General features: G+C 31.5%; 2 protein-coding genes across 2 annotated transcripts; one reads left to right on the top strand and one right to left on the bottom strand.

Moving 5' to 3' along the window:
- Window positions 1-1449: 1449 nt before the first annotated feature.
- LOC114188879 (protein OCTOPUS-like) lies at window positions 1450-3536 on the bottom strand. Its single transcript, XM_028077538.1, has one exon. It carries the CDS (start codon window positions 3423-3425, stop codon window positions 1827-1829), a length of 1599 nt encoding a protein of 532 aa, XP_027933339.1. The 5' UTR covers window positions 3426-3536; the 3' UTR covers window positions 1450-1826.
- Window positions 3537-9563: 6027 nt separating this feature from the next.
- LOC114188504 lies at window positions 9564-13278 on the top strand. Its single transcript, XM_028077077.1, has 2 exons — window positions 9564-9936; window positions 12783-13278. Exons 1-2 carry the CDS (start codon window positions 9630-9632, stop codon window positions 13118-13120), a joined length of 645 nt encoding a protein of 214 aa, XP_027932878.1. The 5' UTR covers window positions 9564-9629; the 3' UTR covers window positions 13121-13278.
- Window positions 13279-16149: the final 2871 nt, after the last annotated feature.

The raw sequence follows: 16149 nt of genomic DNA on the forward strand, positions 1-16149 counted from the left end.
GAAGGTCCACCGCTGTTAATTTACCGATGGACTGATGGGCGTTCAAGGCTGGAGGGTCCACCGCTACTGTTCTACCGATGAACCGATGGACTCTAGAGGTCAGATAGTCCATCGTTGCTGTTGTACCGATGGACCGATGGACTCTAGAGGTCAGAGGGTCCATCGTTGCTGTTGTACCGATGGACCCTTGAGACGAGAAGGTCCACCGCTGTTGTTCTACCGATGAACCGATGGGCATGGGTACAATTAAATCCTTATGTTCGACCGTCTGACCGATGGTCCTTTAATGATGCTACATGATTGTTCGCTTACCCGTGAGACCGATGATCTCCTGGGGGTCAGTAATGGCCGATTGACCGATTGGACATACTGTACATTTAACATCCAATTAACGCATATCTTCTTTTAGAATATATACAATATGATAAGGGGATGCACAATGGATAGTTTTTGGCCGTTCAACATAATGTATACATTAAATTGCATGATTTTATCTTGAATCCCAGTGAAGTAAAATCCGCTTTAACATAAATTATGCCTACAAGTGCAAAGCATTCTATCTGTTCAAATCATTTTATATTTAGTTCATGAATATCTATACTATTGTTTTCATTATCACTGTCACTCGTGCTTTTAAATATAGTTTTACTGTAAAGAATGAACCAGGGATGGAGAAACAAAGATAAGTATTGCAAATCATGAAAAAGACCCGTTGTGAGTGAATATAAAAAATGAAACTTGAGTTCGGCTACGATCCTTCAAATTAAAGTCAAAGCATGCGCTTACAAAGCATTTTTATATCGAGGATATTTCTTTTCAACTTCATTATGGTAGCCTATGACGCATTGCCACAAGACTAGCAAAATGTGAAACAGCTTCACAAATCTGTCAGAAACTTTCCTCACACAACCTGACATCTCATGAAGCCTGAATAAGTAGAGACACATTCACCTGACTGAGATATAGATTACAAAATCCCAACCGTAACAGCAACATGAAAAGTAAAAGCGACCTTGTCCTAAATTCTAGTTTAAGCCCGTTTCCAACCAATATCCCAGCACCATATAAATTCAACGCGAAACGGAATTTAGAACGGAGATGCCATTATAATAATTCAACGACGATGAGTTGCAATAGGGTGAACACCTCTACTCATCTTTTTGCTACGACAATCTATATATATAACAGAAAACCCATATTTATCCTAACCAGTGTTAATTTCCGGTTAATCAGATGTTATAGCAATGAAATATATATCCTGAAACTATCATAATCATCCCTCACTATTACATCAAGAGCTATAAAGTCTTAATCCAATTTATTTATTCTAATCTCAACTTTATATAACAAGAATAAGAACATTTATTCAGTTAAAGCATATAAGTTTAATTTAAAATAAAGAGAAAAGTTACATACTGAAATAGAATAAAGAAATTAGGCTGGTAATCATAGTAGTTATATAGATTTACAAGAGCTTTTACTCCTTCATGCATCCACAGAAATTGCATGGTTGAACCACAAATTGGCGGAAAAAGATTAATACTCTCTGCTATCTGAGAGGCTTAACAAACTTTACCTACATCTTGTCGACATTTAAAAGCAGACTACCTTATTCACAAGGGTGATGAAGTCAAAAATTACTGTAACATTAGTACTATAAATGTTTTATTCTTCTACCAGCATCATGAGAACAACTACTACAACAAGTCTGATTATCTTTCCAATGTTATGTTTTCCAACAATGTGAAGTACTTTGTATCAAGGACAAGAATCAATTTCATTATATATGTTTTTACAGCCCAGATACACTTCAATTAGTTACCGCCTCAGAAGAAACTTCTGGCCGTTGAATTTGAATTCTTTAAGCTACCCTTTGCAGACCTGCTTCGCCTATAGCTTTTCAACGGTGTCAAATAGAACCTTAACAAGCCACTGTCAACATTACTTGGTGAATACCTAACACTCCGGTTTTTCTGAAGCATAAACTTCTGCCTTCCATTCAAAACATGGCCTTTAGTCTCAGAACCCCCAAAGCCATTGACTAAACCCGAAGTTCTACAAGGATCTCTACAACTAACACTATAGCTACGAATAAGCTTCTGGCTAACTGACTCACTCGCTTGACCGTTAACCACCCTCCTCAGCTTCTGCCAAGACTCTGCAAGTGGCTTGTTAACCGCATCGCCACCACCGTAATCACCTTCTCCCAACATATCTTCCCTTCTCCTCTGCAATAACCCCAACTTACTCCATAACCTACCCCACTTGTGAAACTTGTTCAATCCCTGTTGACCATCTTCAATTGCAACATCACAAGCATCAACCTTGGAACCGGACCCCATTACACTATCAGACGATTTCAAATTCACATCCCTCAAACCGTTCTCAGTGATCAACACCTTCGCCCCATAGAACAACTCGGTTGTGGCTGGAGAAACCTTAGCATTAGATATCACTCTCAATTCATCAACGTCTCCCATAATCGACTTCCTACGAGAATTTGATCTATCAAAACTCCTCCTCCTCCTATGCCAATCGGAATAGTAATGCTTCGTCTGAGCAGAACCACCAGGACAGCATTCTTCGCCATTCTCCAAACTCACGTCTCCCTCTTCTTCTTCCTCGACCAAAACCTTATCACCAACACGAACCATGGGGGAAACCCTAGGGTATGCTTTCCCAATCAAATAACCATCCCAGGAAGCTCGAGGAGCTTCGAACGAAAACCGCGAATCATCAATGGATAACCTCGGATCAGTGTCACACGATCTTCTACCCAACGCGAAACCGTATTCTCCAACCTCCGATTGCGTCTCCCGCAACGACTTAAACCCTAGCTTTTCGACGGAACAAACGTCGGCGCCGGCGACGTCGCTGTGGCGGTGGTTTCTCTTCGGATTCAGCTTCCGTTTCCATTTCATCAATCGCTTGCTGAATTCGGAAGCCGCGCCGCGAAAACTCGCCGCGATATCTTTGAAATCTCTCCCCGCGCCCTTCCTGCTCCGCAATTCGAGATCTATGAACTCTTTCATCGTCTTCCCCTCCCCGTCTTCATCGCCAGAAACCCTAACTGCGTCGCCGCGCTCGCTCTCACTGATTTCTACGCCAGCACTGCCGGAACGGATCTCGGCGTGCCGATTCGTTGGCTTCTTGCTCTTGTAGTCGCGGTTGAAGAGGTCCGACAGCGAGCCACCCGGTGGCGGCAGTCGGACCTCGCAGGACCTGCGGCGGGGCTCCGGGGCCGCGGAGGAGGAGACAGCGCCGGCTGTACGGTCGGAGAAGGACTTAGTGCGGCGGAGGTCCGGCAAGGAGGAGGAGGAATCGATGCCGGCGAGGCGTTCGCGGAGACAGGAGGCACAGAAACCGGTGACAGGTGTGGAGGGGTGACGGTGACAGGTAGTGAAACGGTGCGTTTTGGTAGTCATGAGTGAGTGTGAAAAAAGTGTAGAAGGAATTGTGGTGGGATCATGTTAGGTTAGTTATGGTACCGCGAAAAGTGAAAGCCACACTCACCCTGCGTTTCCCACCTTTCACTCATACTATATAATCTTAGATATTAATGTTTTCGACCCTTTTTTTTATTAATTTAACTAGATTTCATACCTATATTAGATTTTCGAATCCTATTAAGTATAATTACTCAATATCTAATGTTCTAATATTTAAAATCATGAAATAGTATACAAATTGACCTACTTAGCTTTAAAATAGATTTATTTTTGTTACGAGTAACTTTTTATTTTTCACTCCTCGTAATAAAAATGAGACTTATAATGTTTATTTACTTTTTTTTCATTTAATGTAGTATAAACGGATGCTTTTTTGGATCAAGTGGTCTATTTTTAAAATATTAAATGAAAATATTTTATATCTAAGGTTAATATAAAAATATTTTTTCTTTTTTTTCGTTTTTCTCTGCCGGACTTTATTCCCTTTTCATCTTTCCTTTTATTTTAATTTTCATACCATACCTTAGTGAAATTGAGTAGTGAAGAAGTATTTTGAATTGATTGAATTTTAAAATAAACGAAGTTCAATTTTTATATGATTTTTTTAATTATTCGTTTTCCATCTTGCATGTAGTCTTTTTTTAGTTACATTTTTTTCTACCTTTTAGATGATATTTTATTCATTTGTAATCTTATTTTTATTTGGGTCCTATTATGTGTGTGGAAATAACAAATTAAATAGAAGAAATCTTGTAATGGATGATTTGTTTTAGGAACTCGAACTAAGGCAAGGAAAGCTAATTATTTCATCAATTTGTGATTTGTATTTGTAATTATATGAATGAAAATTTATGATTGAAAATCTATGATAAATGCATTATGATTGAGAATTAATAGATTTAATTTTTGATTGTGATCGAAAGATTGAAGGTATATAGAATTGTTTGCAGGTGAAATTCATAAAGAGAAAAGAAAAACTAATGTAAGAATTGTGAAATTGAGGAAAGAAGAGAAATTTTGTTTTGGTTTTTTAGTAAGTAATGTGACTAAGTACAATAGAAATGGTACGGAGAAGATTAAGTTATGGTTGCATATATTTCTTCATAAAGATTGAGTCTTTGAGTAGTTTGATGTATTTGAATTGCTCTTTGATATCTGAATTTAATGTACTGTAAAAATAAAAATGGTATTGAGAGGATTGGATTATAGTTAATCTAATCCTCCAAAAGGTTGAGTCATGAGTAGTTTAATGTATTTAAATTGTTTTGTGATATTTGAATTGATTTGAGAATCATTATAAAATAGTTTAAAATGCTAAAAAATTGATATTATTATTAAATTTAAATTAAGACAATTCAAGAAATAAATAATTTAAAAAGAATAAACCATAACTAAGGGTGACAAAAGAAATGAAAGGAATATAAAGTTAACCATTTTAAAATATAATTTGTGAGATTAATGTTACATTAATATAAGAAAAAAACATTGGAAAAAGAAAGGACCATCAACTATGGGACATCATTTGCACCTCCACGCTGTCTAATGCGTGGGAGCCATAATGCTTTGGAACCATCGTTAATTTGAATAAGCACAAGAGAAAGAAGATAACATATAAAAACAAAACAAGAAATTATTGGAAATCTACGAGGTATACCACATTTCCCAAACACCTTTTGGAAATTAGATTATTGGATATTGTGTACATAATGCTCCAATTCTCCCGCTCAATTCTTTTCTTCTATCTTAAGGACAACATTAATTTACTTTTAACAAATCATAGGTTTTGTATTTAAGAATTGTGGGAATGAGAAAAGATGAAAAAATAAAGAGAAAAGGAGTAAAAATTATATTATTTGGATTAACATAAAAACAGTCAAAACAAAGAAAATTGAAGAAAAAAAGTTAATAAAAATAAACTATTCATCACAAAATTACTCCTGATCAATATATAACACTATAACTCTGCATTAACTAATCTTATCCTTTTTTTATAGAAGTACCAAATTCATTCAACATACATATTTTAGACTAACCATTTCATCGCACTCATCTAATTTCATTTTCCTAAAACCATCACATTATTTCCATCAACCATGGATTGATATTTCAATCGAGATATTGGAATCTAATATTAATGTTTTGTCTCGTTCTTGAATTGATTGGAAAAGACAACAAATTTCAAGTACTCGCTTGCTTAGCATGGTACTATCTTTTTCTTAAAAAAATATCAACATTAAATCACGTCAAAAATTAAAGAATGGAAATAAAAAATAGAATCATAAAATAAATTTTTTTCTTTTATTTCTAAGTTATATTATATCTTTATTTCATTTATTAAGATAATGCTACGTGTGTGGTTAAAAGTTTGTTAGTAAAACTTGTCATAAATGATTTTCCTGATTATAATGGATCCCTCTCTCATTGTTTTTTGAATTTTTGTACAAAAATCTTGAAACAGACCCAGGTTGATCGGCGAGTTTTCGTCTCGTCAATAATATTTTAATAGAAACAAAATAACATGCAAAATTTATTTCATTTAAGTTTAATACAATTTAGGTTTGAAAAATAAAAATAACGTGTACAAGGATATATTTTTTTCATATACTTCTTGTATTGTTTAACCTGTAAATAAAAAAGGATTAGCTTAAGATAATATAAAATATTTTATTAGGTAGAATGAGTTAATTAAGTATGATCCAGCTTATTAAAGAATCCATCTATATGAAAAAGTATTTATAAATCAAATAAAAAAATATAGTACACCATTCATTCTTTTGGAGAGACCTATCCTATAGTTTTGTATAATTTTGTGAAGAAGTTAGAGGAAGTATAAACAGTGTTTGAATTTGTATGCTTAAATGCCTATATATCTCAAGAGATAACAAATGCTTATTATTATAGGCACGTTAAAAAGTTGAGTTTATATTTTCATTAAAAAACACGCAGAAAAAATATAAAAAATGACATACAATGGTTGAAAGCCCTATCAACCATAACAACAACAACCTTGCATAGCCTAAAACACATAAACAACGTAATACTAGGAGAATCTTAGAATTGACAATTCAAAACTCAAAACTCTTCATTCATTGCTAATTGTATCTGGTTTAAATAGAAGGAGTATTCCTGCACGTGTGACCAAACTCCCATTTCTTGCCACAAATGTAGCAGAAATCGCACCCACACCTGAAAACATAACAGTGGAGATAGTAACATAATCTCTTACCTTCATATTTCATGATATATATACAAAGATTGCAAGTCAAAAACCAATGATAACACAATAACCTGCATGTAATGTGTTCACATCCACCAGTACTTTCGACAAAGACGGTGCAATGGGGACATGTCTGCCACTTTTTCTCTATAGCCAACCTCAAAAGCTTCTCATCCAACTCTATTATATCCATCAGTTTTCGGGACACTCTTCTTTGCTTTGTTATCGTGCAACTCTTGATGATGCAGTGAATATATATAATAAGTTGCAAGTCTGTTTACATTCTATTCATAATCCTGCTACGCATTCATTCATTGTTATAGGTTAAACAAAGGATAAATCAAGCTTTGTGATGCGTGCAACATAACATTCTATATCACCCTTTATCTTCTTCAACCTCGGAAACAAAATCACAATATATGTAGTTACCAATGCATTTAAGAAACTCAATTACCAATTACCAACACGCTTTCAAAAGTTTATATCTAACAATTTATATAAGCCTGATTCGGCATAGATTGAAACAACAGAAACATAAATATGCATCCTCATAGATACTATTTTATTTCTTGTCAAATACCACCAATTCATCGTCAACGGCATATATGTCCATACCAATACGCCACCCCACAACCGTAGCAAATTTCGCATCCACACCTGCAAAGACAGAATTTAAGCATATACATATATACCTCCATTGTTACAGTAATGTGGAAACTAATTCCGTAGAGTACTAAAAGTGAAAAGCTGTTAAGTAAGATGGAAAGATTAAGGCTTCAATTCCACAACAGAATTAGGGTCTGGACAAGTCATATTGAGCATATTTCGGTGTATTCGACTTTCCACATGCTTGGATAAGCAGTGAGTGCAAAATGAGTGTTTGTAAAACCTACAATTGCCATCTTTGAAACGCTCAGAGACTGGCTTGGATTCCAAGCATATGCCACAGATGAAATCATCATAACCCCTTTCCATTATGGAGTGGAGGTGGATCTGTAAGGTTGAGACCCCTAAATAATGAAATATATAGTACTGTTATCAACTTTACCTTCTCTTCAAACTGTTTCGTCTTCATCAGTCAACACAGAAAAAAGTAAAATTCAATGTATTTCAAAGGAAAATTATATTTGGACAAAGTTTTATTAACAAACATGTGATAAAGCATATGTGGTAATACTTTAACAGGTAAAATAAATGTTTGATATGAGTTAGAAAGACAAAAAAAAATGTTTGGTCTATGTTAGAAAACAAATTTTGTCCAACTTTGTTAAAAACAAAGTTTGTTAAAGGAATATAATCCTGTTTGAAATATGGAAAAAAGTTGTTTGAAATATGAAAAAAAGTTATTTGACACAATTTGAGGACTATTTGACCACTTGTATAAAGGTAAAATAGTCTTAACAAAAATTAACTTTTATATTTTTAGAAAAAAGAGAAAGTAAATAGTAGTGAAGGGTAATGTTAAATGGTAGTAAAAAAATATTAGTGTCCTTGAAATATAATCGATCAACACCTTCTCTCATCATTCTACGGATACGATATATGTATTACATATGACATGTCAATAATTCGTTTATTTTAAAAATAGGATATGATACGTGGTATATGAATATTGGAAAATATACAATAATTTTTTAAAAACATAATAAATATATGATTGTTATTGTATGAATCCAAATTAAAACTTTTGTAGTTAATGTTAGTGACAAATTTAGAAACCAATTTATAATATAAACTCTTTAAGTTATCAATTTAGAGATCAATTATAATTTTTTGAATTATTTTAGTTGTCAATAATGTTTAGTTTATAAATTCATATAATTAATTAATTATTTTTTGTCACTAAAATTAATAATTATTTAAATATTTTGTTGTAGTCTAATACGAATTCATAAAATAGATACTTCATTAATAAGTATTGATAAAATATTCTAAAATAGAGGACACTGATACGTGTCGAACACAAATACATAATCCAAATTAAAATATCAGTGTATCATAACTAATAACAAATTGTTTACTTTTAAGATAAAAATTAAAAAGTCAATTCAAAAGAACAATAATGGGCACAAGCTGCAACATATTGATTATTTAAAAAATAATTCTATGAGCTGGACTCAGTATTTTGAGTCGAATAGCTAGTTGAGCACATTATTAATATCTATACTTATTAATTTTATAATTTTATATAAAATTATAAAATACAAAAATATAAAATTATAAAATTATGAGATCGTAAAATTATAAAATTATAAAATTATTAAATAAAAAATTTATAAAAATATAAAGTTATAGAAGTATACAACTATAATATAATAAAAATACATGTAATGAGAACTTAACAATAACGCACTAATCACATGTCAATCAATTTGAAAGTAACAAAATTTGTGAAAAACTTAAAATAATAATTAAACCTAAATAAATTGAATGGTAAGAAAGTGTAGACGTGTAGATATAGAATATAACACTGATTTCAGTAGCATATTTATTAGTGGGGTGGTCTTAACAATTTTCCTGTGATATACTTTTACTGATGAAATTTTAATTATAAACATAAATAATATTTATGTTCCAGAATTTTTTATTATTATTTATTTAATTTAAAAAAAATTAGTTTAGAAAAGAGTTAAATAAGAAAAAGAACAAAATGTAGAAACAAATGTGATACCATAATCCTCTTACAGCGAAACTAATCCCAATGCACGCATGCTTCCAAATCAATATCTGACCGTTAAAACTTCTTTATCGACGTCCTTAAATGTCTATTTATCAGTCCATGGATAATGGAGAGGAACCGTCGATTAATATACAATCCAACGGCAGAGATATAATTCCAAAGCAAGCTAACACACCCTTCCCGCTCCCATAAATACTCAATCTCCCTCCAAGTTTCTATAGCATTTCAAATCTGAAACCTCAAATCCCTAAATTGTAGTCGGTAGCAAAGTTTTCCCCAGAAAATGTCAGGTCGTGGAAAAGGTGGCAAGGGATTGGGGAAAGGAGGCGCCAAGAGGCACAGAAAGGTGCTACGAGATAACATTCAGGGCATTACCAAACCTGCAATTCGTAGATTGGCCAGAAGAGGTGGCGTGAAGAGAATTAGCGGTTTGATATATGAAGAAACCAGAGGGGTGCTCAAGATATTTTTGGAGAACGTGATCCGTGATGCTGTGACTTACACCGAGCATGCTAGAAGAAAGACTGTTACAGCAATGGATGTTGTTTATGCTCTTAAGAGACAGGGAAGGACTCTCTATGGTTTCGGAGGCTGAACAATTGCTTAGTTTGTTTTCTTATTATGTACTTCTTTTGAAAGCTTTTACTTCCATGGAAACTTGTTTAGTTTAATCTTTAAGATACATGTGATACTTTTGAGATTTTATAGATTAGGTTTTACCTGGATTGGGAATTACTGTGTTGCAACAATATTTTGTTGTGTATTTAACTGGTATGGGAATCCCACAATGCTTAACTTGATACTGTGACTTTTGTTAGATGAAAAGTGGTCTGATTTGATTGCTTCAGGTGGAGGTTGGAAACCATGTGGAAAATATCAATTGTGGTGCACTTGATTTTTTTTTATCTAATATTTAACTTAGTGGTATTTTTAGTGTTTATATTTGTGCTTTTTATAAGTTAGCTTTTGTAATTTTTAACGAGGAAATTGCGTTTTCATTTTAACTTTTTTTGGGTCATTTTAATTAATTAAAAACATATAAATTAACTTAATTTTATTTTAAGTCTCACCAAATGTAATTTAATTAATTAAAATGTATAGAAAAATTTATGCAAAAATATAAATTAGATATAAATCACTACTTATTAAAATTTGGAGGAATATGTAAACAAATAATGGGAAAAAATAAGTAAGATGTAAAAAGAAAAGAGCATATGAAATTTGAAAACATTAAGAATGGGTTTAATTTACAAAATATTTTATTATAATATTTATGCCCATTTTTATTTTAATTCATTTACTTAATACATATGTTTAACATAAAATATGCAACAAATTACTTACTATATATTATAGTGCTGTGTGAGATTTTTCTGTAATGCAGAATTGTGTTATTTATTTACTCCTTTTTAATATTTTGAAGTTAATGTTCAATTTTTTTTTTTATAAATTGTTTTTAAAATATGAATAAGCATTTACTGTGAATAAGTTATTTTACTAATATCTTAAAATTCTAGTCAATGTATAAAATTATGTACACTAATTGATATTTGATAAAGTAGTGTTCTTCGATGCTTATTCGATAAAGTAGTGTTCTTCAGTACTTATGGAACTAAATGTAATTATTTTTATTTATTATATCTTTTTAATTAAAACGAGTTAAAGTTAGGTTATTTTATTTGTTTTATTTTTAAAATTTGAATTAATTAAATTTTTAATAAATTTTTTTGGTCTAAATACTAAAATATTATATATTTTAATTGCATATGCCGAAAATCATGATTCACAAATTAAATCTTGGTTGTACATCACTCATGGGCATTTTGATCGTACATCACTCATGGGCATGTGAGCAACAAATATGATCTTCTCTGCAAATCTAAGAGCATTTCGCCACACATAACTACACTCCCTTCAAAGGCATAAGACACAAAGTTGATTCCGGTAAGTATGTCAAACTTCTTCTCTTTCTCTTTCTCCCTTTATAAGAAACCTTTGGCCAGAACCTCAACTCTCATATCACTACTGGAAAATCACGCATTACAAAAAAATAATTTCTTCAAGCGGAAAGATATTCACAAATAAGAACAAAAAAATATAAATGAAAACACACTAAAAATTTACGTGGTTCGACACCTCAAGACTTACATCCAGATATACTCAACAAGAAACGTTATCACTCAAATATAATTTTTGAACAAAAATTGTAAACCTTCGCATAATTTTTTATGGATAAAAAACTGCAAACTCTTAATAATACAATCTTTGTAAACAAAAATTGCAAACTCTTCCTTCAGTTTTTGTAGACAAAAATCGTAAATCATTCATTCTTAATATGAGACTTTGATGAATGCTCACTTAAGAACCAACATCTATTAACAACTCTTACCAGAAAATTGAATACTTTCAAAATAATCAAATTAAACCATGATTTAATGGGCTAGAGTCAATATTTTGAGTCGAGGATACACAGTTGTTAATATATGATATAATATAGAAGTGTCTTTAATTACATCAAGATAGGTATAATTCAAGTTCAGTGGTTCGTATTGTGGGAAGGAATATTGTTTATTTTATAATACAAGTATATTTATCTTTTTAAGTGAATTTTTTTTCTTATTCTTAAAGCATGATAAAAGAGGGTGTTAATTATATTTTAAATAGATTGAATGTTAGGGTGCTGTCTTCGTTCAATTCAAAATTATCAAGACAAAGTCAATGAAGTGAAGGTAGGTAGAGAATATAGGAATATAGCACTATTATTACATTTATTATTAAGGTGTCTTAAAAGTTTTCTCTGCATGAAATTATTATTATAAAAATAAATATAAATATTTTATTTATTTTTTTAATTTATTAAATAACTAATTTAAAAAATAATTAAATAAGAAAAAAGAACAAAGTTTTTTAAAAAATAGACTTAATTACTTTGTTTTGATCACCTAATTTATTGGTTTAATTTATTTTTATTATTTTATTATTTTTTGATTTGATTTAACTTTTCGATTCTTTAAAATAGTTCAATTTTATCTGGCTTGAGTTAACATTAACACCAAATACATGTCATGTGTATTTTCAAAAATTTTCAATTTATTTTTATATTTTTTGATTTTTTTTAACTTTGTCATAAACTCAAAGCTTAATTAAAATTAAAAAATTACAAAAAGTGATGCCACAGAAATCAGCAAAAGAAAGTCGCAATCCGCGTAGCGCTTTAGAATGCGAAATCTGAACGTTGAAATAACTTATCGACGGTCCTTACTTGTTGATTTATAGTCCCACGGATCGCAAGCGGAACCGTCGATTAATTCAAAATCCGACGTCAGAGATCAGATTTCAAAAACACATCAGATTCCTCTTCCCGCTTTAATAAATATCCCTAATTTCCCTCTAGTCACATATCGCAATTGAATTCGAAACAATAATTTCCAAATCTGAGTTTGGCAAGTTTGGATTGAGAAGATGTCAGGTCGTGGAAAAGGTGGCAAAGGTTTGGGAAAGGGAGGTGCTAAGAGGCACAGAAAAGTGCTTCGTGATAACATTCAAGGCATAACCAAGCCTGCCATTCGTAGATTGGCGAGAAGAGGTGGCGTTAAGAGGATCAGCGGTTTGATCTATGAGGAAACAAGAGGTGTTCTCAAAATTTTCTTGGAGAATGTGATTCGTGATGCTGTTACTTACACCGAGCATGCTAGGAGGAAAACTGTTACTGCTATGGATGTTGTTTATGCCCTCAAAAGACAGGGAAGAACTCTCTACGGTTTTGGAGGCTGAAGATTGTTGACTTCTGTTCAATTGTACTTTAGAGTTCATCTTACTCTTCTTTTGATTTGATTCCATGTTTAGTTTTATGGATATCTGTTGTAAAGTATGCTGGCATATTTTATGCAACTTCAATTGAAATTAATCTATGGATATGATTTTCTGGTTTATGTTATTCTGTAAACATTTATTTTTTATATCTTTAGATCTTTAAAATGAAAGCACAGTATGAAGCTAATTTTTCTGAGTTTTTTTATATAACTTGGTTAATTTACTATTTAATTAAACTAGGTATAACAGAGTTAATTTAATTTTGAAAAACCACGTGTAGGTCTAAGTTGTGCTTTTTGTTGACATGAATTTATTGTAAAATTGTTGTGAAAATCACCTACAACTAGTAGAAGTTGTGGCATGGATGAACGACTTCAACCCAAAATAAAGTCGTAGTACCTATGTTTGACATCTTTCAAAATAATGTATAACTAAGCTGCGAAACATCACGGAAGTCGTGTATAAGGAAAATGACTTCTGCAACAAAAATTAACTCCCGAAGAAACCATGTATGTTAGAAGTGATTTCTGCAAAAAATAAATCGAAGAGAAAACATTTATTTAAGTTAAAATATATAGAAATATCAAAGACATTTTTAATCACGTTATATCATAAATTATTTGCAGGTACCGCTTCCTACATTCACGATTTTAGTCAGTTCTTACAGAAGTCGTTTCCGACTTCAGTATAAATTGTTTTGATTCTTCTAAATGTTTCACGACTTTAATGACTTTAATTTTACATTATTTGGAAGATGTCGTCCATAATTTTTACGATTTGTTTTTATATCATGTCACGACTTCTGTTTAATTACGAATTTTCATTGTAAGATTAATTAACCGATTGAAGTCGTGCAAACAAAACACGATTTAGTCCTATCTATAATTTTATTATTTTTTAAATTGACTCACATACATAATTTAAAAAGTAAATTAATCCCGTAGAAAAACAAAATTTTCTGCTACCTATTAAACATTTAATATGCCTCGATTATTTGAGGTGGTGGTGAAGGTACATTATAGGTAGAAATGATTTGTTCAAGAATGTTTGATTAATCTTAGAACTTAAGATTTCGGTTTAGGGTTTTTGGGCCGGTCCATATTTCGTGTGGCTCATCTATTTTATGTTCCAGTTTTATCCTTCTGGCCTGTTGGGTCATAGTAAAGTGTTTTTGTGTTTTTCTTGAAATTAATGAGTAGGACCAGGAAAAAAAAAATATATATATATATATATATATATATATATATAATTTTTTTTTCTTAAAATTCCTAAAGTATCGGGGTTTGCAGAATTATTTATAACAATAGAAAATGTTCTAAACTAATTTTTTATTATTACCTGTGCTTAGAATATAAATTTTAATTTAATTTAATCCACCAAAAGCGATTTACAAGTGAACTTGTAAATTGTAATTTTAAACTATCTGAACATAGAACAATGAACAAAGTTGTTTGGCTTGAAGACTAAATTAAATAATTTGCCTATTAATTAAAATAATGATAATTATTATAAGACCAGTCAAAGTAGCAAAGAAAAGTCAAACAAAAGCGAGATTCCATTTCCCCCTAACGTTACGTTGAAGTTAATGAAGATAATAGATAGGTCTAAATCAATATATTGTCTTCTTCGTGTTTTCTTCACACATATTTTAATATATTCATTCGTTATATTATACTTTCTGATTAGTTAATTTTTCTAAAATTAACATAACTTAAGTAGGATATGAACTTATCAAATAAGGGAAGAGGCCTGCAAACATATGGTTTTTCTGTAATTTTAATAATTTTGAATAATTAGAAACGTACTAATAAAAATATGTTAGAAAATGTAGTGTTAATAACATTTTTTCTTGAAACTGAGTGAGTAGGTTCACACATGGGTCATAGGTCAATCATGGCAATAACATAGTTTCAGATATTTTTCAGATATGCGCGTTCAAATTGTTGTGTTTTATTTTTGTTTCCTTAGATATGATGATACCTTATAAAACTGGTATAAAACAAACATGAAGATGAAGTCTTGTATCTCCACAATCTTCAAATCTTCGGTCATTCTCTCTCAGAAATAATGTGAATACAAGTTGTTAGTGAGTGACTTTTTCTGTTTTATAAATCACACGCACTTAGAAAGAACAATTTTGTTTGAATCAGAAGCATATTCAACACTACAATTCAAAAACAGTAATGATCTAGTTACTGTTTCGATGACCCTCTTTCGTATATTGACATTGTAAATCAATCGCATGTCATTCTCATGGTCTTCTGCTTCACTTCCGCGAATGTTTTTTCTTCTTCTTACCTAGAATTTCTTTGTCAGTTTCCAGGAATCCTCAAACAATGTCTTTTCTTCCATCACAAGATAAAGAACAAATCGAGACATGTTCTTATTTTCTGACTGACAGCTATGGATCAAACACATAGTATTTTCTTGGTCGCAGTTTTTTCATTTTGGAAAAAAAAAAAATCATAGTCAACATCATTATTTTCATATGAACAAAATTATCAATAACAAAAAAAACACCAGTAGTAACTATTACACCTTCACATGAAACATCTGCTACTAGTTCATTACCTTCTCCCACTTTCCATTCACAGTTTAAATTGCTTAAATTCTAACTTTTGCTGACTTGACCCATTTGTATAAACAGTGACCCATTTCAAAATATTTGCACTTTAGAAGAAATAAAGGTTGATTACTCATTTCTCAATCATTAAAATCTCATTCAAATACTTAACAGAACCACTTTTCAGAATAAAAAAAAACAGATCCACTCTTAAACATTTGTTTATACTAAAAGTTCGTTTGATCATAATCAGTAACTTGTGTCTTTCATGATACCTCAAAAAAAGACATTAGGAAGGACCCTAGGAAAACCGCGTGCTGACTATGACTGGCACATTCCGGTCAAACTCCAGCTGGCCATGGACCTGGAATGGTTTTAATGCATTTTTTTTCTTAGCTGGTGATCTTTTGACCTGTGGGATGCAAAA

The sequence above is a fragment of the Vigna unguiculata genome, chromosome 6 (genome assembly GCF_004118075.2).
Source record: "Vigna unguiculata cultivar IT97K-499-35 chromosome 6, ASM411807v1, whole genome shotgun sequence".
NCBI lineage: Eukaryota > Viridiplantae > Streptophyta > Magnoliopsida > Fabales > Fabaceae > Vigna > Vigna unguiculata.

Coding starts and splice junctions, on each gene's coding strand:
- LOC114188879 (XM_028077538.1), bottom strand. CDS start 3,425: ATGACTACCAAAACGCACCGTTTCACTACCTGTCACCGTCACCCCTCC.
- LOC114188504 (XM_028077077.1), top strand. CDS start 9,630: ATGTCAGGTCGTGGAAAAGGTGGCAAGGGATTGGGGAAAGGAGGCGCC. Junction 9,937..12,782: donor GACTCTCTATGGTTTCGGAG/GCTGAACAATTG, acceptor ATTTCCAAATCT/GAGTTTGGCAAGTTTGGATT.